General features: G+C 56.2%; 2 protein-coding genes and 1 non-coding gene across 14 annotated transcripts; 1 reads left to right on the plus strand and 2 right to left on the minus strand.

The window, feature by feature from the left end:
- The first annotated feature begins 695 nt into the window (after positions 1-695).
- Positions 696-18,368, plus strand: Gigyf1 (GRB10 interacting GYF protein 1). 11 transcript variants are annotated; one of them, XM_030254737.1, is made up of 27 exons: positions 696-1,053; positions 7,818-8,044; positions 8,915-9,045; positions 9,311-9,419; positions 9,516-9,645; positions 9,743-9,838; positions 9,939-10,050; positions 10,170-10,278; positions 10,461-10,501; positions 10,645-10,809; positions 10,980-11,233; positions 11,318-11,435; positions 12,281-12,415; positions 12,556-12,656; positions 12,811-12,982; positions 13,094-13,260; positions 13,388-13,488; positions 13,570-13,689; positions 13,835-13,935; positions 14,232-14,314; positions 14,395-14,541; positions 14,622-14,846; positions 15,084-15,274; positions 15,364-15,524; positions 15,605-15,792; positions 15,863-15,992; positions 16,085-18,368. In XM_030254737.1, the coding sequence occupies exons 4-27, from the start codon at positions 9,385-9,387 to the stop codon at positions 16,135-16,137; spliced, it is 3,135 nt and encodes a 1,044-aa protein (XP_030110597.1). In that variant the 5' UTR covers positions 696-1,053; positions 7,818-8,044; positions 8,915-9,045; positions 9,311-9,384; the 3' UTR covers positions 16,138-18,368. The 11 variants fall into 11 exon arrangements, with proteins under 11 accessions (XP_030110597.1, XP_030110595.1, XP_030110598.1 ...); XM_030254738.1 differs by having other exon boundaries at positions 853-1,053; positions 15,087-15,274; XM_030254735.1 differs by having other exon boundaries at positions 15,605-15,992.
- Positions 18,369-18,559: 191 nt separating this feature from the next.
- Gnb2 (guanine nucleotide binding protein (G protein), beta 2) lies at positions 18,560-23,882 on the minus strand. Of its 2 annotated transcripts, none has more exons than XM_006504553.4 (10): positions 21,963-23,882; positions 21,128-21,273; positions 20,831-20,869; positions 20,617-20,723; positions 20,279-20,342; positions 20,036-20,198; positions 19,876-19,942; positions 19,437-19,638; positions 19,124-19,340; positions 18,560-19,042 (listed from the first exon to the last, which is right to left on the minus strand). In XM_006504553.4, the coding sequence occupies exons 2-10, from the start codon at positions 21,182-21,184 to the stop codon at positions 18,936-18,938; spliced, it is 1,023 nt and encodes a 340-aa protein (XP_006504616.1). In that variant the 5' UTR covers positions 21,185-21,273; positions 21,963-23,882; the 3' UTR covers positions 18,560-18,935. The 2 variants fall into 2 exon arrangements, with proteins under 2 accessions (XP_006504616.1, NP_034442.1); NM_010312.5 differs by having other exon boundaries at positions 23,572-23,739.
- On the minus strand, positions 19,913-20,027 carry Mir6418 (microRNA 6418). Its single transcript, NR_105846.1, has one exon. It is a non-coding gene; the product is annotated as a microRNA 6418 (primary transcript).
- Positions 23,883-26,601: the final 2,719 nt, after the last annotated feature.

Here is a 26,601-nt window from a genome sequence, read left to right on the forward strand (position 1 = left end):
GATGGGGGAAGGAAACAGACTTCCAAGGAAAACCATGAAGGTACACACCAAACTTTTACATACTGAGTTCATCAGTCTCGAGAGGATGTCATTCTTAAATCTGCTTTTTAATTTCTTAAAAACACCTTCAGACTCAGCCATTTGTAACCAAGGCTGCCTTTGAACTCCTGACCCTTCTGTCTCTACCTCCCAAGGGCTGGCTGCCATGATAACACGCACCATCTTTCAACTTTCTCTGGTTTATGTTTTGAGACCAGGTCTGGACTAAAAACTGTTCCTAGGCGCTGGAGTGAAGGATGTAGCTCTCTTTGGCTTGTGCATTTGCTCGGTTCGATACTCTGTCTTACTCTGTAGCCCAGGTTGGCTTTGAACAACTCATTCCCCCTGCCTCCACTTCTCACCCTACCAAAAAAACTCTTACACACTAAAGACAGCCCCAGTCAGACCGCTTCTAAATCACTGCGCATTCATGCTTTTCCCTAAACCGCACGGTGTTCAGGGACAATTCTGGATTTGACTCTACTACCTCAACCCAGGCGGGCTCCCTGGAAGAAGCGGGGAGGGGGGGGGAGGTTGACCAGAAATGGGCGGGGGAGGTGGGGACTCCCCCTCCAAGCCTCAGGTTGCACTAGCACCCCCGTCACGTGACGGGCTGTGGCGGGGGCTCCCGGGGTCACGTGCGCGGGGTGGCGACGCGGGGGAGCCGTGCCTTAGGTTGCGGGCTGCAGCGGGGAGCGGCGGGGGGTGCGGGGGTCGCGGCGGGTCGCCGTCGGAGAGCGCGGTCGGTGGCGGTGGGAGCCGCGGCCGCGGTGGCGTTGGAGGGGGCGGCCCCGCGTCCGTGTCACGTGGTACGAGGCGGGCAGCCATCTTGCTACAAACACAAACAGAGAGGAGCGGCCGCCGCGGGAGCGCCAGCGCCCCCCCCCAGTCCCCCCCTGCCGCCGCCGCCGCCGTCCCGGCCCTCCGCGCCACCCGCCCGTCACCGCCGCCGCCGCTGCCGCGCCCGGGTCACCAACGCCCCGGGGGACCGGGAACCTCGCGCCCCCCCCTCCGGTAAGCTCTGCGAGCACCGGAGCAGGCCCGCCCCCGACGCCAGCGGCGGCCGCCCGGGAGCCTTTGCGGGCAGCAGCCGGAGCCACGGCGCGCGGGCCCTCCTCCTCGTACCCCAGCGGTGGCCGGCGCGCCGGCCCTCCCTCTCTCTCTCTCTCTCTCGCTCTCTCTCTCTCCCCGGAGCGGCCCCGCGGCCTCGGCTCGGGGCTCGTCGGCTCCGGTGGGGGGGGTGGGGGAGGCCCCCGCTTGCCCCGCTCTGTGCCTCGGGGCGGGAGGACGGGGAGGGAGAGGGGGGACGGTGGCGCCCCGCGCACCTGGCGCCCCTCCCTGAAGGGCACGCCGTCCTCCCGGCCCGTGCTCGCCCGCACCCCCCGCGCTCAATCCGAAGTAACGGTCGCGTCTCTGGGGTCCCCTACAAGCTCCCCGAAATGTCCCGCTCGGGCCCGGCCTTTCTGCTGTGTGGTGTGTGCGCGCCCCGACCTCCCCTTTTGGCGGTGTCCCCTCTTCCCCCCTCACCCCCCCCCCAAGCCCGCTACGTGCCAAGCACGGTTCTGGTAGCCGAACCGGGGCCTGGCGGGGGCTCGCAGGTCCAAGCGTTCCACCACTTTGGCCACCATGGTAGCTTTATTCTGCCCGACCATCTCGTCTTGGGTCTTCACCTCGGTCTCTTGGGTTTTAAGCGGCCACCTAAGTGCTTGGTCATCGATGTCCCTTTTCCCTCCTCAGTTGTCCGGCCGCGTGAGACACCTGTCTGTCTGTCTGTCTGTCTGTCTGTCTGAGCTGGGGCTGCTGGGCCTCCCTGACCAGGCTCTTCCCAGTCCGTATGTCCCAGCTCGATGGGACAGCTGCAGGTCACTGCCCCTCACGGTTTGCCTAGAATTTTTCTTAATTTTTTTTCAAGATGAAAGACCCCTCTGTGTCCCCTCTTAGACCTAATAGTTACTACAGTTCCCAAGCAGGTTTGCAGTGCTGAGCCTGGGAGATGCTAAATACATAGTTGGTGGCCTGATCTTTCCTTCATCCACCCTCCCTCTTTCCTTCTCCTCCATCTTCCTGCTCAAAGCTCCCTTTTAGGAAAAACCCATTCCCAGCAGACATTGACCCTCTAAGCCCCCCAACCCATCTAGGACCAGTAAGTGTCTGGTTGGCTCTGGTACCTATCCATCCAACTATTTTCCTTTGCATCCCCAGGCCAGCCACTCTCCAGCCCAGCTCAATGTTTATTTCATACATCATTTGTACATCAGTATCCCAAGTTAGGGGAGGATTTGAGGAGGAACTTGCCTTATTATTCCTCTCCGTTGACTGGGGTGCCAGGGGAGGCGGGAGGGGGCTTGACTCCCACATGAGGATTCTAGTACACTTTTATGGTGTGTTCACTCTTGTTGACTGGCTTTGTCAGCTACTGGATGCAAGTTCGTGCTTTGTAGGGATAGTGAATAAGGGATCCTAACTTTACCCTAGCCTTTGACATCTGTTGTTGGCATTTGAGATCGGAATCATGGCCCAATGGTGAGATGGCTTAGCCGGACAAGGTACTTGTTTGCAAGCCTGTTGACCAAGAACCCACTCCTGGGTGGGAGTAGAGAACAAACGCCGCAGAGTTGTCCACTGACCCTGCATGTGCCCCCCCCCCCCCAGCATCATACAGTTAGAGAGAGAGAAAAGAAGAAACAGCTCAGCTTTAGGTGAGAGAGGGTGACCTGAAAGTCTGAAGAAAGGACTCTGGTGGCTGTAGCGCTTGAGCAAGGGTGACGGCCAGAATTTGGATCTCTAGAGCCACTTAAATGCTAGCTGAGCACACAGCCATCCTAGCATCCCCGGCAGAAAGGGAAGCCCTCTTGCAAGAGGACCCAAAACAGCGTATTCTGCCTCAGCGAAGAGATCCTGCCTCAATAAATAAGCTGCTGAAGACACAGCAGAACCTGAGAATTCTACGTTCGTGCATATGTGTGTGTGCATGTGAATTCAAATACATCCATGCACACCATACTCACACACAAAACATAAAAGTTCTAAGAAAAATGTTGGCATGGAAACCATGCAAACACCCAGGAAGCAGGGGGGCTGCTGTGTGTTTGAGGCCAGCCTTAGGTTCATCAGCCCCAAGGTCTGGGAAGGAATCAGAAACAGCTTCAGACTTACATAGGGAGGCTGAACATTCAGGGTAACTCCTGCCACCTGTCTTGGGTGATGCTGAGGGCACCCCGTCAGGGGAGGTATAACTTTATTTTCTATGTACTGGAGTCCCCAGCTAGGCAACCTGGCAGAAGGTTGCCTTCCCCACCCCTTTTTACTGACTGCCTAGGCTAGGGGTCCTTTCCACCCAGGCCAAAACTCCAGTTTGCCCCTTATCAAATGAGGTAAGGCGAGAAAATCCTTTGAAAACTGTGAAGTCGGTTCACAATTGGCCAAGAGCTAAGGTTGTCCCCATGACTCAAAGTAGAGAAGGGGTAACTGCTGCCCTGCAGATGGTGGGGGAGGGGGGCTGTAGCCCTTCGTCCTCCCACTACACATGGAGGGAGGATATATTTTCTATGTGTGTATGTGTATATATAAATGTCCACACATGTATGTGCATATCTCCATTCGTCCTGGGAAAGTGGTTAGGTGATTGCTTTGAGTGTGAGGCATTTGGGGGGTTGACTCTGTTAACCGTAGTACAGGAAGTTGCTAAGGTACATTGCTTTAAGTTGCACAAAGTTTGGGAGAGGGGTAGAGTAAGGAGGAATTGTCCCTAATTGTTGTCAGCTTGTGCTTGGAGTTCTGAGAGCCAGAGCAGAGGCTGCCTGCTCCCAGACCCAGCCTGAGCCTCCAGCAGGGGTCAGTCTTTCAATAGCAAGGGCTAGGGGAGGCCAGGGCTAGGCTGTGGGGAAGGGTCTTACAAGGCAGAGAGAGAGGCTGAGTTGGCCTGGGTGGAAAGGACCCCTAGCCTAGGCAGTCAGTAAAAAGGGGTGGGGAAGGCTAGTCCCTACCCTGCTGCCCATGGTGGTCTTCATTAGAAAGAGCCTCAGATGCCCTCTGAGGAGCTGGGATGGGCAATCTTAGGCTTTGATTTTTCCCCCGTCATTTTTAAATTACAGTGTGTGTCTGCGGGCATGCGTGCGTGTGTGTAAGCATGTCCTGTGTGTGTAAGCATGTCCCGTGTGTGTAAGCATGTCCCGTGATATTTTGTTGGGGTGACACAGCTTGGAGGAGTTGGTTCTCTCTTTCCACGGTGTAGGTCCTAAGAATCAAACTCCGGTCATTAGATTTGGCCACGAGCATCTTTATCAGCGGAGCTGTTTCACCAACATGATGCTGTTTGTTTTTTAATCTATTCTTTTCCCCGGGACTTCCTTTCTGGCAGGACTTTGAATTTTCTCACGGGACAGTGTGATGAGAGAACCCTTTCCTTGCTGCCGAGGGGCAAGGGGGCTTAGGCATAGCTGCTTCTTTCGAACACTGCGGTGACTCGACCTGGGCTTGTGGATAGAGGAGGGTTTCTCAGTCTTGTCATTGAGGGCATCTCAGTCCACCTGTCTGCACCTGGCCACATGCCACTTGACAGGCCTGCCTCTGCTGCCTGCCTCTGCTGCCTGCCTGGGCTGCCTGCCTGGTTTGAAGTGCTGGGGATTGAACCCAAGGCCATGTGCATGCTAGGCGAACATTCTTCCTACTGAGCCTGTCATATGTATGTATGCTTCTGTATGTGGGGCTGTCCTGTGGCTTGTAAGCCAGCCCACAGCATCCCTGGTCTCTACCTGCTAGAAGCCAATAGCATCCTTCCTTCTGCTCAGCCTGAGCTGTCTACAGTCATTGCCCATATTCCTCAGGGAGCAGGGAGCAAGAGTCCTCAGCCAAGAGCCCTTGGCTTCAGGCAGCACACAGGGCAGAGACCTACTTGTGGCCCGGGTAGAAACCACATGGTAGACTGCCTGCTGCTTGCTAGGTCCCTTCAGTGTGGGGAAGAAGCCCAGGGCTGCCCAGTGGCTGGCGCTGAGCCCTTTATCGGGCTGGTTTAGCGCCTCGGAGCTTGTCCGTGTTCCCCTGGGCCTGTCCTGCCTCTGCAGTGCTGCTGTGCTTTTACTTTTCTCTTTGTAAATTAAGGATGTCATTGTCATCGTCATCATCATCCTGTGCACTCCCCCCACTCCTGCTTAGTGCGTGGGGGGCGGGGTACACGTGCGCCATGGCATGCATGTGGAGGTCTGAGGACACATGTTGGTTCCCTTCTTCCTATGTGGATTCTAAGGGACCAAACCTAGGTGGTCAGACTTGGCAGCAAGTGCCTCCACCAGGCTGATCTGTATTATCAGCCCACCTCTCCTTACTATTTCCAACCAGGGCAGCTTCATGAAGGGCGGGAGGGGTGCCAAAAGGTGAGGGTGAGACACACCATCGATGTCTCCTCCCGGGCAGTCTCTCTGCACTCAGACCAGTGTCTGATCCACTAGCAGGGTAACTGAGCAGGTCCCAGACTGTCACTTTGCAGTTGTGCAGGCAGGGTGTGTGGGTTCTTGGTTCAGACTAGGGAAAGCTTGAGTATGAGCTTGGCCCCACAGTGGCTCCTCTAAAGCTTTGCTGTGCTCACAAGTGCATCTAAGTGTGTAAAGACCACAGGTTGGTGTTATCTTTCTCTCTTGATGTCTAACTTACTGCTGTTTAATCTTTGTGAATATATCCGTGTGAGAGTGCACACATGTGGTGGCAGAGGACAACCTTGGCTGTTAGTCCTCCTACCTTGTTTGAGACGCAGCCTCTTGGGGTTTCGTTCATCTAATTGGTCCATGAGCCCCAAGGGGTGCTCCTGCTTCACCTCCCATCTCCCTGTAGGTACACAAGCCATCATTCCATGGGGTCTGGGGATCTGAACTCTGGTCCTCACGCTGGTGTAGCACCACTTTACCCACTGAGCCATCTCCAGCCATCCCCAGGGATGTTCTCTTTCTACCTCCCTGGTGCTAGGCTTATAAGTAGGGAAGCTTGGTTTTTACCTGACTATTGGGACGTGAACTCAGGTTCTTGAGTTTGTGCAGCAAGTACTTTTCTGACTGAGCCATCTACCCTGCCCTACAAAATTTTTTGTTGTGATGGTAGGGTTTTGTTGTTTGTTTGTTTATTTTTTGAATAAATGCTGAGGATTGAAGCCCAGGGCTTGTCCATGCTAAGTACATCCTATGCCACCAGCCTCACTAAAGCTTTTTAAATGATTGTGGGTGTAATGGCTCAGTGGTTAGCTGAGTGGTTAGGTCCAGGCAGTACTCTCGAGGCCCTTGAGTGATTTCCTTCTCCAATGTCAGGTGATTCACAGCCACCTGTAACCCTAGCTCCAGGGGCCCCAACACCTTCTTCAAGACTCTGGGTGCCTGCATTCAAGGGCACATGCCATCATCATTGCCCACCACCTCCAAACACATATGAAATTCAGAAATAAAATGATTAGCAAGAGCCAGGCGTGGTAGTGCATGCTTATAATCCCAGCACGCAGGAGTCTGAGGCAAAAGCGTTCTCTAGAAACTAAAAGTAAAGTTACCACTTTAGGCATTAATTGTTTTTTAATGTGCATTGGTGTTTTACCTGCATGTATGTCTGTATGAGGGTGTCGGATTCCCTGTAACTGGAATTACTGGACATTTGTGAGCTGCCACGTGGTTGCTGGGAATTGAACTGGGATCCTCTGGAAGAGCAGCCAGTGCTCCTAACTGCCGAGCCCTCTCTCCAGCCCCACTTTAGTCATTGTTTAGGTGTGTAATTCTCTGTGTTAATCCGTGTAGTGTTATTCAGCTGTCATGGCTATGTCCACATCCTTCTGGGCCCAGCTGAAACTCTAGACCTGGGCAGTGTTTGTGGGCAGCCCCATCAGTCCCAACTCTAGGTCTTTGACTTTGACCTGCCCCGACCCCTGGCTACTCTGTAAGAAACATCCTACAGGGGTTATCTTTCTTGGAGTCTAGTCCCCTGTCCCCCTCCCTCCTGCTGGGAACTGAGCACAGGTCCTTTAGACAAGCAGCAAGTACTCTCGACCACTGAGCCATCTCTCCAGCCCCAGGTCCCTTTGTGGCAGTTGTGGAGGCTGAAGCCAGACAGAGCCTTGTGCGTGCTGGCAAGTGTCTGGCTGTTGAGGGACATCTCCAGCCCCTTTAGTGTTTATTTTGTTTTTCCTAGGGGTGAGGAGGTGGGGAGCTTAAACTTTTTGAGGGGTTCGAGACAGGGTTTCTCTGTGTATCCAACTTTTTGGGGGGGGGCGGATTGAGACAGGGTTTCTCTGTGTATCCCTGGCTGTCCTGGCACTCACTTTGTAGACCAGGTTGGCTTCGAACTCAGAAATCCGCCTGCCTCTGCCTCCCGAGTGCTGGGATTAAAGGCGTGTAGGCGTGTGCTACCACGCCCGGCTGGAGCTTAGACTTTAGATCCTTGTGTACTACCACATGTGGTTCATGCAATGTGAAGGTAAAACCCAGGGCTTTGTGCTAGCTAGGCGAGCACTCTTCCTCCTTAGTGTCGTCTCCAGCCCCTAAGGGCTGCCTAGTCCCAGCTCCCCTCAGGGTGATTGTGGAGCCCTCCTGAATCTAGTGCAGTCATTGGGGTCGGGAAGGGGGAGTGGAGTGTGCAGCCTGAGCTAGCCCAGGCTCTTGTAGTTAAGACACTTACCTCACTGTGGCTTGGGAGTTCTGGGGTGCTGAGATTCTGGGTCACCCCATTGTCTGCCATGGGGCCTTGGTTTAGTTACTGAGGAGACCCTCTTTCCTAGACTCCTCTAGTGGACACTCTCTTCTTCCTTCTAGATTCCTGGCGTCCTGCAGCGGATGGCGACTGGAGAGGCACACTGGTCCAGCCTCCTGCCCAGCCTGTGATAAAAAACCCACGTATTCCCCCCGGACACTGCCTGTCCTTCCTTCTCTACTCTGCCCTTCCTGAGAGTCTCCTACCCAGGACCCTAGAGGAACTTGCCCTGTTGCTGCCACTGCTGCCTCATTAGCCACTAGAGACTGAACTTGCCTCTTCCCATATGGTGAGGGAGCCTTCCGCCAGCCACAACCTGAGAACCCTGCTCCCACCTTGACCTTTTTTCTGAGGGGCAGTTGTTGATGTAGGGTAGGAGTTTAGGTCTTGGTTCCTATTCCTGTGGCCACACCCACCTGCTCAGAGCCTACCGTGAGTGGAGTGAGTACCTGTGGCTCTGGAAGTCCTGTCTGCTTAGTTTGTGCTGAAACCCAGCCCCCTCAGACAGATGCCCTAAGTTTTCTTTAGAGAAGTTGGCTTGTTCCAAGGCTTGTCATACTGCTTTATAAAATGGACCATTCCTCTATAGAACATAAGCGGCCCCAATGCCTGCCTGTCTTATTTTTTGAGACAGGGTCTCATATAGCCCAGGCTGGCCCTAAACTCTTATGTAGCCAGAAGTGACCTTAAATTTCTGAACCTCCTGCCTCTCTCTATCTCCCAAGTGTTTGGGATCAAAGCCGGGTGCTATATTCCTTGTTGGTGTGGTGTTGGGGGCAGAGTCTAGGGCTTCAAGTATGGTGAATAAGTGCCCCCCCACCCCCAGCCAAACTATATCCCCAGTCCAGTGATTGTTTCAGAATAGTCTTACTGTGTGCTGTCCCAGGTTGTCCCAGGAACTTGCAGTCCTCTTGCCTTTGTCTCCTGAGTGCTGGGATTACAAACATGGGCATTACAAAGCAGGCTTAAGTTTTGTGCTGAAAATCCTCACTGTATTCTGGGCACACTGGTTACCTCAGCCATCCCATGAGAGCACCTCTGACCAATGACCACATTGTCCCTTCTCCTGAGTGCACTGTACCCGGCAGCTGTGGGCCAGGGGCTGGGAGACTGTCTAATTCACTGGGGTAACCTCTCTCTTCCTCCTCTTCTCCCTAAGGATCTCTCCCAGATGTGAAAGTTTCTCCCAGGCACTTAGAGGCTAGAGCTAGTTGCTTGGGGATCCTAGTTCAGCGCAGCCCGGCCCCTGTGAGACCAGAGAGCCCTTGTTTCCCTGGACAGAACTGTCAGGTGAGTGTTGGGCCACCAGAGGGCGTCCCACTGAGCTGGAAGGGGCTCAGGCTTCAGTGTTCCCTCACTCCCTAGGACTCTCCCCTACCCTGACTCAGCTTTGGTTAACTCATGGTGTGAGTGGTCACCTGTCTGGTGTAGGTGAGTTCAATGCCAAAATGTCTCACCGTCTAGATGGAGGCCTGTCACTGGCCCAGCAAAGTGCTGGCGCCATGACTGATCTGCCCTGCACCAGCTTACTCATGACTTGTCTGTGACCCTACAGGTATTTGGACAGTACTCTCCTGGTCCTGTCTCTGCCATTCATCCTTGACCTTTGAGAAGCATCGAAGCTCCACAATGGCAGCAGAGACACTCAACTTTGGGCCTGAGTGGTGGGTCACTTAAGCTCTGGTCCAGGGGAAAAGCTGGTGTAGGGGTGAAGGGCCACGTGGACCTCCGTCTCCCCTTTTTTTTTGTACCTGTTTTAGGCTGAGAGCCCTTTCGAGTGGTGGCAGCGTGGCCTCTCCACCCCCATCTCCTGCCATGCCCAAATACAAGCTGGCAGATTACCGCTATGGGCGAGAGGAGATGCTGGCCCTCTATGTCAAGGAGAACAAGGTGAGGTTTGGGATGGAGCACAGCTCCCTCGCCCATTTGCCTTATCTGTGAGTTGCCTCTGAGTGGTTAATATATTGGGCCTCCTGCCCCATCCCAGGTCCCGGAGGAACTACAGGACAAGGAGTTTGCTGCAGTGTTACAAGAGGAACCGCTGCAACCTCTGGCTCTGGAGCCTCTGACTGAGGAGGAGCAGGTGGGGCTGGGCCTAGGGTGGAGGAGGGAGGGGCTGGGCTTGGGAAGATGGGGGCTGACTGGGTGACGGTCCTCACTGCCATCCCTGGCTCCCTCCTCAGAGAAACTTCTCGCTGTCGGTGAACAGTGTGGCTGTGCTGAGACTGATGGGGAAAGGGGCTGGGCCCCCTTTGCCTGCCACCTCCCGTGGCAGGGGCAGCACTCGGAGCCGAGGTAGACAGCGACTCCTCGTATTTTTTAGGGGAGGAGGTGGGCAGAGTTGGAGTGGGTGGTGGCAAGGATACAGAGGGACACTGGAGGGTCCCAGACCCAGTGTAAACCCTCTTCTTCAGGGCGAGGCCGTGGTGACAGCTGCTTTTACCAAAGAAGCATTGAGGAAGGCGATGGGGCCTTCGGAAGGAATCCTCGGGAGATCCAGCGAAGCCAAAGCTGGGATGACAGGTGGGGATGACAAGATGGAGAGAGACGGGCAGAACGGAGGAGTGCCACTGAGCTGGAATAGGGTGACTAGAGGGACCAGAGACACCCAGCAGGCCAGCCCTGATCAGAGCCCCTGGGTCGTGTCTACCCAGCCTAGCACCCCCTGGGGAAGGGTGATGTTTGACCGACGCCTTTCTTCACAGAGGCGAGAGGCGGTTTGAGAAGCCTGCAAGGAGGGATGGAGGTATGAGCGTGTTGATGATGGTGGCCAGCATGGTCGGGAGGCAGTGGAGGTGGGGTTCCCAGGTAGGGGGATGGGGGGGGAGCTAATAGGAGTAAGCTCTCTTGAGGTTCATCCATGCTTACTGTTTGTCTCCCCTGTGCCAGTACGGTCTGGCTTTGAGGAGGGAGGGGCTGGCCCAAGGAAGGAGCATGCACGCTCAGACAGTGAGAATTGGCGCTCACTTCGAGAGGAGCAAGAGGATGATGGCAGCTGGAGACTTGGGGCGGGACCCCGGCGAGATGGTGATCGCTGGCGTTCCACCAGCCCTGGTAAGATGGGGGCTAGGTGGGGTCAGGATATCCTGGCGATACTAGGGAAGAGGTGCCATGCACGCGAGGAACAAGAAGATCCCAGGGGAAGCCTGGTGGACTGGAGAAGGTGGGGCTTGGCTTGGCTGGGCACTAGAGGATTTTTGCCCTTCTCCAACTTTCTCTTTCAGATGGTGGTCCCCGCTCTGCTGGCTGGCGGGAGCATGGGGAGCGGAGGCGCAAGTTTGATTTTGATTTGCGAGGGGAGCGCGGAGGGTGTGGTGAAGAGGATGGGCGGGTTGGGGGCGGCAACTCTCACCTCCGGAGATGCCGGGGGCTCGATGGCTTTGAAGATGACAAGGATGGGCTCCCCGAGTGGTGCCTGGAGGATGAGGATGAGGAGATGGGCACTTTCGATGCCTCCGGAGCCTTCCTGCCCCTTAAGGTACTCATCTCAGGGGCCAGTGGGGTGGTGGCAGCTGCCCCCTGGCTGCCCTCCCACTGTGTCCACTCTGCCCTCCCCACACAGAAGGGCCCCAAGGAAGCCATCCCTGAGGAGCAGGAGCTTGATTTCCGGGGCCTGGAGGAGGAGGAGGAGGAGGAGGAGGAGCCGTCAGAAGGGGTGGATGAAGAGAGGCCTGAGGCAGGTGAGCCCTCATAGCGGTGCAGGGACAAGGCCTGAGAAGCTCGGGCTGGGGCAAGTTGGCAGAGATGTGTTGCTAAGCTGGCTGCTGACTGGCCGCCCATGTGTCAGGTCAGGCCGCTTAGAAACGTTCAGGCGGGAGTGGTGAGACGGTTTGGCACGTGAAAGGCTTGCCACCAAGCATCATGCTGTGAGTTCAATCCCTGGAACCCACAGGAGAGAGGGGAGAAGAACCATTTCCACCAGGTTGTCCTCTAGCCTGCAGCACGTGTGCTGGGGTGGGTGGCGGGCCGGGGCGGGCCCAGGCAGGTGTGCAGAGAAATCTTTGTTAGGTGTGAGCACACAGCCCCTCACCACATGTAGGTCCTCCCCTCTCTCAGCGCAGGACCAGGGCCAGCGTGCTTAGTGTGGACTGCGTGGTTCTCTATGTCTGTGCTCGTGCTTGGTTAGGGCTTGACCAGAGTCAGAAGGATAGACTCACTACCCAAGGTCACACGTGTTGACTTGCACTGCCTCAGATACCACCCCCTGCAGTTGTCTTTTCCTGTGTATGTGGGCAGGTCAGAGGACAAGTGTCCTTGCCTTTCACCTTGTATATGGTAGGATCTCTGTTCTTTGTCTGTGCCAAGCTAGGCTTACAAACTTAATGGCGGATCTCCTGTCCTTTCCGTGTTTCCATAGGAGAACTGGGATTGCAGACACACACTAGCACAAGTGGCTTTTACGGGTTCCTGGGATTTCACCCAGGTCCTCTTGCCTGGGAACCAAGCCCTTTTATCCATCAAGCTGGCTCCTTGGCCCTAGCTCTTCCGGTTGGAGTTCTGGTAATCACGTATTTATTTCTTCCAGGAGGGAAGGAGGCAACCCCATTGCCGCCTCCAGAGAACTCCAGCTCACCGTCTTCACTGCCAGCCTTGGGTCCTCTCTGGACGACAAATGAGGAGGGTGGTGAGGCAGTGGAGAAAGAGCTGCCTCCTGCTGAAGGTAGGCTGGCAAGAGCCGTGCAGAGGGGAGTGATGGGCGTGGCTAGTGAAGTGCAGTTGTGGCAAGAGCCTGTTTTCCTAGCAGCTACAGGAGCCATCTTGTTCGTTTCTCTGCCCCTCCCTACTTTCCCATCTCCCTAGGTGACGAGTTGAGGGGACTGTCTCTGAGTCCTAGAATCAGTTCACCTCCTGGCCCACCTGGAGATCTAGAAGACGAAGAAGGCTTGAAGCACTTGCAGCAGGTTTGGGGTTGTCTGTACATGCTGCGGGGGCTCCCCTCCAGGGTTGCAGAGCCCTTTGCCCCATGTGTCCCAGATCTGTCTGACAGGGTCCCTCTCCTGCCCTCAAGCCCAGCCTCCTCAGGCGGCTCAGACTCCCTCTTTTCCTGACTTCCAGGAGGCAGAGAAGCTGGTGGCCTCCCTGCAGGACAGCTCCCTGGAGGAGGAGCAGTTCACCGCTGCCATGCAAACCCAGGGCCTCCGCCACTCCACAGCTGCCACTGCCCTTCCCCTCAGCCATGGCGCTGCCCGAAAGTGGTTCTACAAGGACCCACAGGGGGAAATCCAAGGTAGCGGTGGGTAGCAGGCTGCTGGGACTCCATGTTGCTCAAGCAGATCTTAGAGTGCCCTCTGACTATGCCATAGCCACCTCCTGACCCCTCTTGATGCCCTTGTTCCAGGCCCTTTCACGACCCAGGAGATGGCTGAGTGGTTCCAGGCTGGCTACTTCTCCATGTCACTCTTAGTGAAGAGGGGCTGCGATGAGGGTTTCCAGCCTCTGGGAGAGGTGATCAAGATGTGGGGCCGTGTGCCCTTTGCCCCAGGGCCCTCGCCACCCCCGCTGCTGGTGAGCACTGTCTGCTCGGCAGGTTGCAGGGAAGGCCAGTGGGGGCAGCAGCAGGACCGCAGGCTTCCCAGCACCTCACATGCTCCTGCTGGGCATACTCACACAGGCGTGCTCTGACCTCCCACAGGGCAACATGGATCAGGAGCGGCTGAAGAAGCAGCAGGAGCTGGCTGCGGCAGCCCTGTACCAGCAGCTGCAGCACCAGCACTTTCTGCAGCTGGTTGGCAGGTATGGGGGGAGCTTGGGGGCTTGTTGTGGGCACGAGAGTGGTCCTGCGTGGTCCACTGTCTGAGCCCAGTGTGTCTGTAGCCGCCAGCTCCCGCAGTGTACGACGCTCCGGGAAAAGGCAGCTATGGGGGACCTGACGCCGCCGCAGCAGCAGCAGCTCACTACGTTCCTGCAGCAGCTCCAGGCTCTCAAAACCCCCAGGTCAGTCTGTTTGCACACAGCCCCAGGTTGTGTGTGAACTGGTGTTTGTAAGAAAGTGTAAATATGTGTCCTGTTGTGAGGCAGAGGAGGAGTAGGGCGGGCTACAAGAGAGCAGTACCCTGAGGGCCATTGGTTTGTTTCTCAGAGGTGGAGACCAGAACCTGCTCCCGACGATGAGCCGGTCCTTGTCGGTGCCAGATTCAGGCCCCCTCTGGGACTTACATACCTCAGCTTCATCACAGTCAGGTGAGTGGCCACCCTGCCTGCCCCATGCCACCTCCTGGTCCGTTGTACTCCTGAGTCTCCTTCTGCCCCTACTCTTGTCTGGCCTGCCCCACAGTGGCCCAGCCTTACACCCACTGGTTCAGAGGGGCAGAGCCCAAGCGCCCAAGCTGCTGCAAATGGCAGAAGTCAGAGGGGCTCTAAAATGGGACCCTGGACAGCTAGGCAGGGAGGCTCATTTGGGGACAAATGTTTCTACTTCCTATCTAAGGCAGGCTCTGCTGGGCCTGGGCCTCTGCAGCTGCCTGTTCCTCCTGCAGGTGGTGAGGCCAGTCTTTGGGACATACCAATTAACTCTTCGACTCAGGGTCCAATTCTAGAACAGCTCCAACTGCAGCATAAAGTAAGTAGAGCAGGCTGACATGGCAAAGGCCGGCTGAGGCAGCTCAGCCTCCCTGCTGCCTAAAGTCCCTGTCGCCTCAGTTTCAAGAGCGCAGAGAAGTGGAGCTCAGGGCGAAGCGGGAGGAGGAGGAGCGCAAACGACGGGAGGAGAAGCGGCGCCAACAGCAGCAGCAGCAGGAGGAGCAGAAGCGACGGCAGGAAGAGGAGGAGCTCTTTCGGCGCAAGCAGGTTCAAGTCCCTCCTGTCTCCTGACCCTAGCCTGGGCCTGGGGCCTGCGGGCCACCCTCACCCACTGTGTCCCTACCCAGGTACGGCAGCAGGAATTGTTGCTGAAGCTGCTACAGCAGCAGCAAGCGACGAATGTCCCTGTGCCCCCTGCACCCAGCTCCCCACCCCCGCTCTGGGCTGGCCTAGCCAAGCAGGGCCTGTCCATGAAGACTCTGCTGGAGCTGCAGATGGAAAGTGAGCGCCAACTGCACAAGCAGGCGGCACCGCGGGAGCCTCTGCGGGCCCAGGCCCCCAACCACCGAGTGGTGAGCACCTGCCCCAGGGAGCCCCTCTGCCGCAGTTTCCAGGAGTGCTTGGGCTGGGGGGAGGTGTCCCTGAGCTCATGTTCCTAGAGCTGAAGACCTATGTCCTTTCATTATTAGAAGGATGGCCCCTCTCCCTAGTCTTCACCTCCTGCCCTCCAATTTGCCCCCAAATGAGCCTCCCTGCCTAGATGTCCAGGGTCCCATTTTAGAGCCCCTCTGACTTCCTGCCGTTTGCAGCAGCTTGGGGGCTTGGGCTCTGCCCCTCTGAACCAGTGGGTGTCTGAGGCTGGGCCACTATGGGGCGGGCCAGACAAGAGTGGGGGCAGCAGCGGTGGCAACCTGGGACTCTGGGAAGATACTCTCAAGAGTGGCGGGAGCCTGGCCCGAAGCCTGGGCCTGAAGAGCAGTCGGAGCAGCCCGTCTCTCAGGTGAGGCGCCTGCCTAGTGGGGCTTGTCAGGAAGAAGGGATGCTAAGGTCTGGGCTTATCTGTGGCCTCCAATTCCCCTCCTACCTCAGTGACTCGTACAGCCACCTGTCAGGCCGACCTGTTCGCAAAAAGACAGAAGAGGAAGAGAAGTTGCTGAAGCTGCTGCAGGGCATCCCTCGGCCCCAGGACGGCTTCACGCAGTGGTGTGAGCAAATGCTGCACACCCTGAGCACTGCGGGCAGCCTAGACGGTACGGAGGCGCCTGAGAGGCTCTACTGGCTCTAGGGACTCCAGACCTGTCCAGCATGCTTGACTATCCCCTCTCTGTAGTTCCCATGGCTGTCGCCATCCTCAAGGAGGTGGAGTCCCCTTACGATGTCCATGATTATATTCGTTCCTGCCTGGGGGACACGCTGGAAGCCAAAGAATTTGCCAAACAATTCCTGGAGCGGAGGGCCAAGCAGAAAGCCAGCCAACAGCGGCAGCAGCAGCAGCAGCAGCAGCAGCAGCAGCAGCAGGTGGAGTCTTGTGGGACCTGGGGAGGCAGGATGTCCAGGGCTCTCCTGACTCTGTCCTCTTTTGCCTTAGGAGGCCTGGCTGAGCAGCACCTCCCTACAGACAGCCTTTCAGGCCAACCACAGCACCAAACTGGGCCCTGGGGAGGGCAGCAAGGCCAAAAGGCGGGCACTGATGCTTCACTCCGACCCTAGCATCTTGGGTAAGTGTCGGGTGGGACTGGAAAGCTCTGCTTTCCCTGCACAGGTCTCAGCGGACCTGGGGAAGCTTACTCTTGCTTCTCCCTGGCTTCAGGGTACTCCCTGCACGGCCCTTCCGGTGAGATCGAGAGCGTGGATGACTACTGACCAGCCTGTCCCACCTGCCCCCTGGGCCTTAGACTCGGGTGGTGGCAGCAGCATGGACCCTTGGGTCTCCAGCCTGCAGGCTCCCACAGGGAGCAGAGGAGGAAGCGAGCGAGCGAGCGAGTGGGGCAGGGTCCCCAGCACTTGTTACAAACCACACGATGCACCTTAACTCACCCGCCACGAGGCACTTTACAGATGGGGGAGGGGCCTTTCTTTTCCTCTTTAATTTTAAACATTAGGAGAGACAGAAATATCATCCAAAAGCTAGACGGTAGACCCCTACACCCCTTTGGGAATAATGGGTGTGACATTGGAAGGTCCACAGAGGTTTGTTTTTGGTTTTTTGTTTTGTTTTGTTTTTATTTTTTAGAAAAAAAAAAAAAGATAAAAAAAATAATGAAAAAAAAAGTTAGGCTGAAAGGAAAAAAAAAATCACACTGTTATTTTTGGCCAGTGGGTACCAGGCCCCATGGACCTGTCCTGCCTGGCTTCCCTGAGGCTGCACTTACCCTGCTGCCCCAGAAGGTGGGTCATTGGGGTGACTTGTCAGCTGGGTGCTGGCAGTTTGCACAGCGAGCGAGCGGAGGCCCTCTCCAGAAGCCCCGCCCACTGGACCTGCTGTGATCAGCTCCTGTGGCCGTTACTGTGGCAGGTGTCCTGGTAAGGGGCCAGAGTCGCCCCTTACCTCAGCTGCTTTGGGAGGAACGTTGCACAAATTGGATGAGCTGCCTCAGCTCCCTCTCCCCACACCCCCGAAACAGCCCTCCCACACTGGCTGAGGGAGCTGGGGAAAGCCCTGTCAGTGCCAGCCTGTCAGCTGGGCTCTGAACTCAGGCCTGCTGAGGGGCTGACCCCCACTGCTGCCATTTCGGGGGACAGCCTGGGTGTGACACTGAAAGCCCCAGCTCCCTGCCTTTGCCACATGAATGTATTTTCTGGCCCCCAAGCCCGTCTCACCCCCTCTGAGAAGGGACTCAGCCCTTCCTCCAGGAGCTGGAGAACACCCCTCCTTTTATCATGGCCGAGGCCTTGCTTGTGAGGGAAGGACACCGAAGGAGTGGCTTGGGGCGGAACCTAGGGGGGCCCCGTGGTGAGAACCCCCTGATCAGCAGCCAGCTGTGTGGGAAGCAGACCACAGCTCCGTACCTGACCCCTCCATTGACCAAATGGGAGAGGAGTGAGCAGCCCCTCTCCTTGATGTTTTTTGTGTTGGGTGTAAGGCTGGAGGTCGAGAGCGCCTGTGTCCTGGCTGGGGGCTGCCTTGCCTGTTGCTCGCCGACCTCACTCCTAGCCCTCCCGCCCTGCCCATGCTTGTCTTCATTGTTGTTTGCCCCCCCCCCCCCCTTTCTTTTTAATATACTGTGTTAGTGACTCTCCCATCGACCTCATTGCTCAGAATGCAGTATTAGGGCTAGCGAGCGAGCCTGCCACTGCCTCCTCCATGAATGTATTTCTAGTTTCTGTCCTGGGGAAGTAGGGAGTGGCCCCAGGTTCTTCTTTCCCATCCATCCCCACAGAGGTGACCTTTTGTTTTCCTTTCCACTTTTTTTTTTTCTTTTTTTTCTTTTTTTTTTTTTTTGCACCAAAGTGGCAACTGGGTCAGTGTTGGGGATCAGGCTGGCTTTGGGTGGAAGGGCCCCTCCACCTGCTTCTCCCTGGTTTTGACAGTGTTAGCGTCTGTGAAAAGACAATATTCTCTCTAAAGCAATAAGGGGGTGATGGGCCAGGGGGAAACGTCTTGCTGCTGCTGGCCCCCCAGCTCCCTTTCCCTCTTGCCATTGTGGTGGCATTGGAGGGATGGGAGAGACTCCTGTTGTGACTGAATGTAACCTACCCTGCCCCTGCCACAGCCAATGCAGGGGGAGGGAGGGCACTTGTCTCTTCCTACCCCTCCCCCCAGCTAAAGAGACTGAACTTGGGGGCCCATGAGCCTGGAGAGGCCTTAACCCTGTGAGGAAGTGTGGGGCCTCTCCCACCCCATCCCCTCTGAGAGTGGCCAATGTTTACAAGCCCTGAGCCCCAGCCCAGGGACTCAGACCCCCCCCCCCCATCTTAATCCTTTCCCCATCCCAGTCTTACAGGGCCCCACTGCCCCACCCTACCCCCTTGGGGTTCAGGGTAGTGTGGGTGTCCTGTGTATCCCAGTTTACCCTACCTCTACCCTGTGTGACTTCCCTAATACCCACTCTTGTAAATACTCCCAATAAAACTTGGTGTGTTCTCCCAGTCTACCTTGTCTGCCAGCTTTTCCATGACTGAGCTGGGGTAAGGGCACAGTGGTGGTGGTGGGGTGCATCTGGGAAATGCTGGACTCAGCCTCATGTAGAGCAAGAATGGGGTACCTGCTATCGCTTAGAGGAGCCCAATACCCACTGCCTGTCTGCTTTCTGGAGAAAGGGGGACAGTAAGCAAGGAGACTAGGTACAGAGTTGGAAGTGGTTCCTTTATGGAAAAACTGAAAATATAATAAAAATTAAAATAAAACCAGTTAAAAAAGCCAGCCCCTGGAGTTTCCACCTCCTGCCTCTGGCCCTCCAGAGGGGTGAGGCCATGGCCCCAGGGCAGCAAAGGGTGAGGGCTTTCCTGCCCTTCCTCTTCCCCCATTCCATCCCCGACTTTTATCTCCACAGTGGGGGCCCCCCCCTAGAGGAACCAAACCTGGGTATGGGAGCAGGACCGGAGGCCCTGTAGCCCAGGGAGGGAGGCTTGGCACATGTACCCAGCCCCAAAGCTCCGGGCCTGTAGTGTGGGCATGGGCAGGGCTGCTCCCTGCCTGGGCCCATCTGGGGTTGGGGAGGTTAGTTCCAGATCTTGAGGAAGGAGTCCCAGGAGCCTGTAGCCACGGCCATTCCATCATCTGTGACCCCAAGGCAGCTCACACGGTTATCATGGCCAGCGAGGACACCTGGAGAACAAAGGGAAGGATGTAGGAACCGGTCTGGCCCACACTTCCCATCTCTGCCTTCTGTGGGCCCAGAGTCCTCACCTGCACGGTCACCCTTCATGGCATCCCAGATGTTGCAGTTGAAGTCGTCGTAGCCAGCGAGCAGCAGCCGGCCGCTGCGCGAGAAGGCAACCGAGGTGATGCCGCAGATGATGTTGTCGTGGGAATACATGAGCAGCTCCTGATCAGCCCGCAGGTCAAAGAGGCGACAAGTGGCGTCATCTGATCCCGTGGTGAAGGCATAGCCATTGGGGAAGAACTGCAAGATTTGGGCCAGAGATGATAAGAGTGTGAGGCAAAGCCAGGGGTGTGGGATACAGGGGGCAGGCAGCTCACCATACTCCTCCTGACTTACAGCCACGGCATTGATGTCCGACTCGTGACCTATGAATGTCTGTCGGCACATGGAATCCCGAACATCCCACAGCTTGATGGAGGCGTCACAGGCACCTGACACAAAGGTGCGGCCATCGGGGGCCAGTGACAGGGACATCACATCCCCACTGTGTCCAGCAAACCCCACCGTCTGCTGGCCTGTCTCAATGTCCCACAGGGCACTGGAGAGGCAACAGGAGGAAGGATTAGGAAAGGACTAGAGGACAGAAACCCTGGCTTAACTACTGTATGAGCCCAACCCTGACGGGGCCCTCTAGAAAGAGGGCCAAGAACCCGAAATAGTGGGGGAGCCACTTGGCCACCATGCAGAGGGGAAGACTAGGTGCTCAGAAGTGTGCCTGCCACCTGCTGGGCCCTGGATCCCCCGAAGGCAGGGAGCCAGCACGGCAGAGCCTCACCAGGTGGTGTCCCCAGAGCTGGTGATGATTTGGTTGTCGTCCAGGAAGCGGCAGCATGACAGGTACCCTGGAGAAAGGAGGTTGCAGTCAGGCATTTTAGAGGACAGTGCATCTCTTCCCTTCCCCTGACCGTGTTCTTGCCTCTTCTGGCTCCACTCACCAGTGTGGCCAGGCAGCTCTCTGCTGACCCTGACATTGCCCTCTCGGGTCTTGAGACTATAGATGGAGCAGATGTTGTCCAAACCCCCACAGGCCACAAAGTTCCCTGAGGGGGCGTAGGCACAGGTCATGACCCAGGAGGAACGCAGAGGGATGGCGTGGACCTAGAGGAGAGCAGCACCCTGAGTCAGAGTCAGCCAGGGCCTGACAGCCCTGCCCCACCCACCTTGGGTACCCGCTTTACCTTGTTAGTGGTGTAGCTGTCCCAAATGATGAGCTTTCCGTCCTGGGAGGCGCTGACCAGCAGCCTGGCGGGCCAGTGGCAGACAGCTCAGGGTGTGGAAGAGAGGCCCCCTAACCCTCCCTGGCTAGAGAAGCTTTTTAGAGGCATTCCCCCAAATCCTCTCAGGATGATCCTGGATCCCTGGTCTTCCAAGGATACTGGGAATCAGTCTTCCCAAATTACTGACAGATTCTCCCCCCAGACCTGAGAGTCCTCCCCACACCCTGTACTATCATTCTGCCCATTATATAAAATCACCCCAGAACCTAGACATACTAAAGCAGGGGCCACCCACGCACCTTGAGTCTGTCCCCCAGTGCATGGCATAGATTTTTGCCAGGTGTCCACGGAGGGTCCTCCGTGTTCTCATCTGAATTCGCCCCACTGGGTCCAGCCCAGCTGTGATCTGGAACAACGGAGCGACTGAGGTGGTACATAGAGACCCAAGCAACAGAAGACCATCCAACACCTCCCATTCTTCAGTGCCCCAGGGTAGCTCTGTAGTCACCTCACCTGGGTCAGTGTGGAATCCCCGCATGCTTTTCTGGCGTCCTGTAAATGATGGGCAGTGCAAGAGAGGGAAAGGAGAGAAGTGCAAAGAGGTGAGGAAAGAGTGAAGAAAACAGGAGACAAGGGGAAGATGAGCCGGGAGACATTTGGAGACCAGGACTCCCTTTCTCCTCCCACCCTGCAACAGACAGACACACACCGGCCACAGGCAACCCATTCTACTCAGGTCAAAGGGAAGCAGCACACTCAAGCCACGCCTGGCTGGGCTCGGCCTCCCCATCACAGCCACCAGGCCCTCACCCGGATCTGGTTCCGGAGCTGCTCGGCCTCCTGTCTCAGTTGCTCCAGCTCACTCATGGCGCCGGGCCCGTGGGGCGGGGTTGGGGGCGGCTGGGGGCCGCGGGACGGGGGCTGGGGGAGGCAGCTCCTGGCCGCTGGCCCGAGGCCTGGGGGGTTGGGGGGGAGAATGCAAGGCTGACGTCAGGTCCCAAGACGGCCCGGGAAGCGGCAGGGAAAGGCGGGGTGGAAGCGCACGGCCAGGAAAGGATCTGCTAGGCAGGGGGAACAGAGGACGTGGTACCCAGGGAAGGTTGGGGTCTCCGGCACCGAAAGACGTTGCGTTGCCAAGGAACAAACGACTTCCCCAATCTTCCTTCAGGGCCCCCGGAAACGGAGTGGGAAGTGCAAGAGGAAGAGCAGGGGAAACCCCTCCCTCGGACAGCAGCCCGGGCGGGACACTAGGGCGGCAGGAACTGGGGATGGGGGGGGGGGGAGTCCCTTCGAAAACAGACCTGGCGTTCGCCCCAGCCCGCACAAGGCGCCGCCCTCCCAGCACCTAATTTTAAAAAGGGGCGGTACCTCTTTAAATTCACCCCCACATACCGCACACCCTCCACACACACCCCCAGCTAAGACAGAGGTGGTGATGGGGGGGGGGGAGGATGAGGGGAGAAGCTAGGCTGTTCGTGGGGTTGCCTAGGCAACCGTCACCCGGACTAAGAGCACCTCATTGGTGAAGTGCCCCCACCCTAGCCTCGTTGCCAAGGCAACCGCATCCGCGGCAGAGACCTGTAGGGTGGGTGACCCCACCCCCGGCCCCCATCGCCCCCGCCCGACCTAGACTCCCGCCTCTTACCCAGAACCGGCCAGGGTGGCTGTTTACAGGATTTGGGAAAAGCCGATTGAGCACTAATAGGTTCGGGACGGCTCAACCCGGGATAATCCCCATTCCGGGCCGGCTGCACCCCATTAGCTGCTGGTCAGTGCGAGAGTAGCGGGGAAGGCAAACCCCCAAGCCGCCAGCTCCCTTCAGCGCCGAGGTCGCCCGCCCCGCTGCGCCCGCACAAAGCCCGTGGGAGCCTCTCAGAAGTAATTAGGGCTCCGAAGAGAGGCCCCTGGCCCCGGGGCGCGGAGCTGCTCTCTCCCAGGCGCCGGCGAGCGGCCCCAGGCGGCTCGGCCCGATGCCCCTAGGCACCCCTAGAGCCCAGCTCTGTGCTCAGCAGCCCCCGAGGCCTAGCTGGCACCACTCCAGCCTCCGACGTCCTGCCTTCCCGGGACACCTGTGCGATCTGGCCGTGTACACTGCACTCTGGCGACCCAGGCGTCCCCCACCCAGCTCCCACTTCCCCCAGACACTGGGCGTTCCTCTTCCCCGAAGATATTTCCCCTCCGTAAGTTCAGCTTTCTGCGCCAGTGCCAGAGGATGCCCCTCCAAAATGAGGGAGGGGGCAACGACATAGCTACCACCCCACTCCAGCTGTGAACAAAAGCCCCTTCCTTCCAGCTGACAGCAGCCCAGGCCTGGCCTCAATGACACAGGCCTGGGGCAGAAGGAAAACAGGCCAGGAAGAAGACACTGGGTCGGGGGCCATGCTCCCAGCCCTTAGATCCCCATTACCCTCCAACGTTCCCTCAGCAGCTCCTCGATTCTAGGGATAAAGCAACCATAGCCCCCCCTCCAAAAAAAAGGGTGCCACCGCCTCCGCAGGTGTGAGAGGAGGAAAGAGAGGGTCCTCAGATCTGGCAGCTGGACGGCGCGGGCTGGCCGTGCTGCGAAGTGCAGTGGGCCAGGCCCTTCAGCTCGTAGGACCTCCATTTTGCCCAAAAGAAAGCTGGACGAAGGGGACAGGCGACTAGGTGCCAGACCTGGGTAAGGATTTGTAAAAAGAATAAGGTGCTGAGATCTCCAGCTTAGGGGTCGGGACTGAGAAAACACTGCCAGAGCCCGAATCAAGGGGCAGTAGGGTGGAGACGAAGACAAGGGTGGCCTTGAGGCCTTAACTGGATCTCCTAGGATTCTGGAGTTCTGCAAGGCTAATGCAAGCAAGGGTGTGAAACGAGTGGGCACGAGGGCTGTTACCCAGGGGCAGGCAGCAGGGTGGTGGTGGGGAAAGGGGGCGGGACAGGACATAGAAGAAACCCAGAATTTAGCCCCCCAACTATTAAGGGATCAAGAGGCAGGCGGGGCTGGGATGAGGGGGGTCTAGATTTTAAAATAATTGCCACTGATATTGCAGGGAGCGCATGCATTATTGAAGCCGAGGGTCCCCCCCCCCCCCCCAGTTCCCCTTCCGGGTTTGGAAACGACCGGGCCAGAGGAAGGGAGGGGAGGTCTGGGAGTTACGTCCGTTTCCCAAGAGCCAAACCCGGGAGACGGAAGGAACCGAGGCTTCCCCCTGCCACACACACACCCGTGGGAATTTGGGGCTGGGGGAGATGAGGACTCCTTTTATCAGCGGAGGTACCTGAGGTGGTGGGACTCTGCCAAGGGGTCGCTTGGAGGAGCGCGGGAGGTCCTGTCTTCCTCCGCGGCGGAGGCGGCAGCGGCGGCGACGCGGATGGATTTCCTCAGTCACCCCAACTCAACCGTCCAGCGCAGCTCTCCCCAGAGCGGAGGGATCCCGCCCGCCAGTGACGCGGCCGTCGCCGCCGCGCCCAGGGCCAGGCTGGACGAGACCAAATACTCAAGTGTGTGGGGGGGAAGGCTAGAAGCGAAAACACCACTCCAGGAGCAAAAGATGCCTCAGCCACAATAAAAGCACAATTCCACGTTTTTCTAACTCATCAAAGATCACACGACGTAGTTTATTTCCAGAAAAGGAGCAAGACATCCTCTCTAGGGACAGCAGAAGTGGTATAGGCATAAGGGAGGGGGGAAAAAAAAAATCCCAGGTCACGTGATCGACCTCCTTCAACCCCCCCCCCCTCCGGATTGGGCGGCTCCAGACTGGAGGCAAGAAGGCCCAATTCTCGGGTTGGCCACGCCCCCTGGTGAGGCCACTCCCTTCCCGGAGGCGGAACTAGGGAAGTCTAAACCAGTGCAGGACAGTGGGGCAGAAAAAGACAGCGAGTGGTTGGTGACCACTAGAATCCCATAAAATGCAAGTTAGAGGGAATTACACCCAGACAGTTCTTCAAGCGCAGCACTGTGAGGGGTTGTAGGCTTCCTAGACTAGGCCTCATACCGCCGCAGCAACAGTCCATATTTATTGATTTGCATACTTAAAGGTTTTTGTTTTATGATAGAGTTTCAGGAGCCCACCACGTAGCCCAGGATGACCCTAAACTGATAATCCTCCTGCTTACATCTACCAAATGCTGGAATTACAGATACACAACCCTGTGCCTGATTTATGCAGGGTAGAACTTAGGGCTTCATACATGCTAGGCAAACACTCCACCAATGGAGCCACATCTCTCACCAATACTTTTGTTTATTAATCCTCATGATGCTGACTATGGACTCAGGCTGCAGAGTTGAGATGCGATCTCAACTTTAATAACCATTGAAGAAAACTACACTGTGGAGCACCCCACCGAGGGAACACAACATAAGAATGTGCCTGGATTTCCATATCTGTTAAATGAGTATATTGAAGGTTACCCTTGAGTCTCCTGGATTGTTGGAGAACTGTCCCGTCCCCCGTCCCCCCATAGATTGTGAAAATGTTTTGGTAAAGTCCGAGTTGTCCTGTGGCCTTTGAGACAGTCCTCGGAGTTTAGGAGATCAAAACACACTATTCAGCCGGGCAAGGTGGCACACACCTTTAATCCCAGCACTCGGGAGGCAGAGGCAGGTGGATTTCTGAGTTTGAGGCCACCCTGGTCTACAAAGTGAGTTCCAGGACAGCCAGGGCTATACAGAGAAACCCTGTCTTGAAAAAAACAAAACAAAACAAAACAAAACAAAACAAAAAAAAAACACTATTCAAAATAGACTGTAGTGAAGTATACTCGTAGAGAGGAAAGAATAGAAAGTTCACATTTGTCTTCACCCACATATTGAACTAGAGGCCAGCCTGAGCCACAGGAGACCTTGTTTCAAAAAGTGTGTTGGGGGACAGGGTTGGAGAGATGGCTTAGTCAGCAAAGTGCTTACCATGCAAACATAAAGACCTGAGTTTGATCCCAGAAAACCAAGTAAAAGAAAAAAAAACCCAGGCACAGTAGCCACACCTATACTATAGCCCCAACACTTGCAGGCCAGGATGGAAAGAGCCCTGAGAGTTTGCTGGTCAGGGAGTTCATGTGAGAGCTCTCAAGTTCTGTGAGAGATCTTGTCTCAGATATTAAAGCAGGAGCAGCTGGCTTGGCAGTTAAGAGCACTTACTGCTTTTCAAGAGGACCAGGGGTCAGTTGCCAGGCCTCACATGGTGTCTCATTACCTTCTGTAACTCCAGTTCAGGGAATCAAATGCTCTCTTCTGATGCACCAGGTATGTCATGCAATGCGCACACGTGCATACATGCAAAATATTTATACACGTAAAATAGCCACAGAGTAAATGAGGATGCCCCCACCCCCCTCTGCCAACTTAAACCTCCAAAGCATCAGATGTGGTGGCCCACACTTGTAAAAGCCAGACCTCCATAACAGCACCCTGTCTCAAAACCACAGAACAGAAAGCAAAACAACACCAGCAAGGCCACTCGTTCACCTTTCCCTTTAATTGACATTTATTACGCACAGATTATTACACGTGCACTTATGAATCCCATGACTTATATAGATAACAGGTTAAACATTACAGTTTGGAAAAGATCTTATAGATAGTTTTACTTCGGTTTCCTCAAAGTACCGAGGGCCAAAGTGACTTCCTTAAAGCCACATAGATGAGCAAGCTGCCTAAAGCCAGCCTCTGCAGAGCCACATCCTCCTCAGGCTGGTTTCAGTGTTAACGAGTTTCCCTGGTTTAGCTCATCCAGCAATATTCACTGAGCCCCAGTAATGTACAGACGTTATCCTACTCCCGGAGGATAGCTGCATACCTTGCAAGGAGCCTGTGGTTTACAGAGAAGAAAGATCGAAGCCAGGCATGGAAATACAACAAGTGTCCATGCTCTGGATTGATTGCCTTGCTTTTTATAACAGAAGCAACTTAAGGAAGGGTTCATTCAGGCTCGCAGTTTGAGGGGATACAGTCTACCTTGGTGGAGAGAGCTCAATAGCAGAGGCATGTGAACTGGTCACAATTGCTTATACACAGTCAGAAAACAGAGAGGAACACTGGTGCTCGGCCGGCTTTCTTTCTCCTTTTTTTATTTAGTCCAGAGCCTCAGGTGAAGCCATGGTGCCTCCCACACTCAAAGTGGGTCTTCCCACCTCCACTAAGTCTTTCCAGAAAGACCCTTTCGGACACACCTAAAAACACGTTGCCTAGGTGATCCTAACTCTTATCAAGTTGACAATCAAGATTAACAGTCACGGGGCTGGATTCATTCTCTGTCTCTCTCTCTCCACTGCAGCAGGGAACACACTGCATCTCAAGGAGGAAG

The sequence above is a fragment of the Mus musculus genome, chromosome 5 (genome assembly GCF_000001635.26).
Source record: "Mus musculus strain C57BL/6J chromosome 5, GRCm38.p6 C57BL/6J".
Lineage (NCBI taxonomy): Eukaryota > Metazoa > Chordata > Mammalia > Rodentia > Muridae > Mus > Mus musculus.